At 39.5% G+C, this 2,832-nt stretch overlaps 1 protein-coding gene across 1 annotated transcript in view; it reads right to left on the bottom strand.

Moving 5' to 3' along the window:
- Positions 1-2,832, bottom strand: part of wts (serine/threonine-protein kinase warts) — a gene marked incomplete in the record, with an annotated part of 165,560 nt that overhangs the window by 7,994 nt on the left and 154,734 nt on the right. The window contains 2 exon segments of the mRNA XM_067052542.1: positions 261-914; positions 1,635-2,545. Coding sequence (XP_066908643.1) covers positions 261-914; positions 1,635-2,545 — 1,565 coding nt within the window.

The following is a 2,832-nucleotide window of genomic DNA, read 5'->3' as shown; positions in this document are numbered from 1 at the left end:
ACTGTTTTGAACCTATATTGACCACCACCTGGACTATCATCCTACAATATACTTATTTTTGTTTTGTTTCCAATAAATCTTAGTGTTCTATAACTAAATTGCTAATAACCTCAATGAGCTTGATTGTAATTTTAATTAATAATAAAAACAAAAAAAAAACAACTTTTGTACAAAGCTTAACATAAACCTGACCCAATTAATATAAGTTTCTGAATGCTAGGCAATATTTTTTAAAACAGAACTTTCAATATAAGACATACCTGAAAGGAGTAGTAGAGCTTGACAACCCACTCATTGTCAGCCTCCGCGAGTATGTCCCTTTCAGCTTTAACGTGCGCAACTTGATTCCTCTTCAGAACATCAGCCTTGCGAAGAGTCTTCATCGCGTAAAGGTGATTGGTATCGATTTTCCTAACGAGCGTGACCTCTCCAAAAGCCCCGACCCCAATGTGCTTTATCTTCACGAACATTGATTTGTCCATTTTGGCCCTCTTAAGTCTAATGTAATTGGATTCTTTTTGCGAAAGCATCTTCCTCATTTGGGCTTGGGCTTCTTCGCTTAAACCTATTTTAGACATTTCAGTTTCCAGTTGGATCCTTCTGAAAACCCTTTGCTTATGCGATTTTATTACATTTTCTACATGTTGCTCCATGAAGAATTTAAATGCCTGAGGAGAGTAATTACGGACTTTACAATCTCTCCTTTCTTCTTCTTTTTCTTTACTAATATGTTTCCTTTCAGGGATTGGTGATTGATGATCAATTTTGTACGGCCGTCTGTCACCGTTCTGATTTTGGTTCTGGTTTGCTTTCGTTACCGAAGACGATGCTGTAGGTGGAAGAGGAGGTGTTCTTTGTCCCCCATTGGATGCCGGGCTTTCTGCTCGCTGCTCACCCCCAGGTGAGTACTTACGCTGTAAAAATAACAGAAAGCTTTATTAATAGAAACTAATAATTAAACAAAATAATATAAATTAGAAAAAAAAAAAAACACTGAAAGGTTCTATCATGTTATTAAAAATTCATTACATCAATACTAAAATGAGCTTAATTAATCTTCTTATTTCAAATAAAAGTGTGAAACACACCAGTAATTAATTATATTTGAAATGAAATCTGCACTACATAATTTTTTATTTCAATACAGTACTTTTTAAATAAGATTTAATAAAAATGACAGTGTGTTAAAATAAATAACAGCTTTGATTAATAAATCTTAATTTATAACCCATTTCTCCCCAGAGATGCATTTATGAATCAATACTGTTTATTTATTTTTTTTTTTTTGTACGTTCTTTAAGATTTTTTTTCAATTATTTGTTTAGCTGTATGAAATAAACAACTGAAAATTTTGTTATTAAAGGATTTACTTAATTATTATTGATGAAACAATCAGTTGCAACTATTTATTCAAGGCTTTAGCAACAACAAATGTCCATTTTCGTTTTAGAAGTAAATGTAATAACATCTGTCAAAGATTAAACATTTATATGCAAAAAAAAAAGAACATTCTCAGGAGCATGTCCATCATTGTTTCTGAAAATGTTTAGTTATTAGGACCAGGAATTTGATATTGGTTGCAACAGTTCAAAACCACAGATATAATCATGATTAATATAATTTAGTTAACAGACCTGGAGAGGGAGGTGAACCGTGGGAGAAGATTTAGGTGTGGTGCCGCTCTCAACAACTGTTGCTTCTTCCGAGTAAGGTTGGCCAACAATGCAGCGTTGAGCGGCCAGGGCTTGCATTGTACTGGCATAACTAGGAGGCTCTGTCGTAGGCACTGGAGTCGGTGGTTTTCCTTGCTTCTGCTGTATAGAAGAAGCATAAGACGGAGGTGGAGGCGAGGTGGGAGCGATTGCTGTCTGCAGGACTGGTTTCTGGACCTGAGTGCTCTTCACGGACTGCATGATGATCGGGGGTTGGGTCTTTGCCTGCCTCGCACCCCATGAGTGGAGCGGCGTCGGCCGAGCTACTGAAGTAGGAGTCGTGCTACCTCCCACAGTAACTGGGCTAGGTGAACCTGCCGAGGCTGGTCCAGAGTAGATACCTGAAGACGGGGATTTCCTGTAGTCCTGCTGTGTAGGACTTTGTCGACTTTGAATAGAAGCAGTATAGGATGGGGGGAGGGGATAAGGAGGCGGCGGCTCACTGTTAGGATAGAGAGCGAGGGCTTGCATCTGCTGAGAGAGCTGCTGCTGCACTTGTGGGTTGTTCTGAACGACCATTGGCTGGCGAGAGACTGGACTAGTACCCCGAGGTGCTGGAGACATCCGCTTCAGCAGCTGGGGGTACGCATGCGGCGGTGGAGGCGGAGGTGGTGTGCCGCTTGAGCGAGGTGGAGGAGGCGGTGGAGGTTGCTCAGGGAAGCCGCTCGGAGAGTACTGCCGTGCCAGCTGAGGGTGCCCCATTAACTCAGCCAGCTGTCGAGGGCTGTCAGACCGAGAGCTTCCTGCCCCACTATCCAGGGCAGGGCTACCTCGGTGCAGCTCTCGCTCCAAGCTGGGCTTCCGCATCAGCTTTGTACTCAGCATCGACATTCCTGCAAAATATCATACAGACTAGTTTAGCAATTTATGAAATGAAATAAATGAATCAATGAATTATTCTGTCCGTTATGAATAACAAAAATGTATAACTTATGCAAAACTAGTCTAACTTGATAAACTAATTTTATCACTAACTAAAAGATATATTGTAAATAATTATATAAATAAAATTTAAAAATGTTATAGGACATAAGATCACCTCCTGGTATGTAATCCATGACAAAGTAAAGATTGTCTTTGTCCTGAAATTAGAAAAATATACAGTTTAAGTACAATAAAT

Source organism: Halyomorpha halys, unplaced genomic scaffold (genome assembly GCF_000696795.3).
Source record: "Halyomorpha halys isolate HHAL.00 unplaced genomic scaffold, Hhal_1.1 Scaffold86.1, whole genome shotgun sequence".
Classification (NCBI taxonomy): Eukaryota; Metazoa; Arthropoda; class Insecta; order Hemiptera; family Pentatomidae; genus Halyomorpha; species Halyomorpha halys.
Note: the sequence above shows the minus strand (reverse complement) of the source record. Positions and strands in the feature narration are given on the sequence as shown.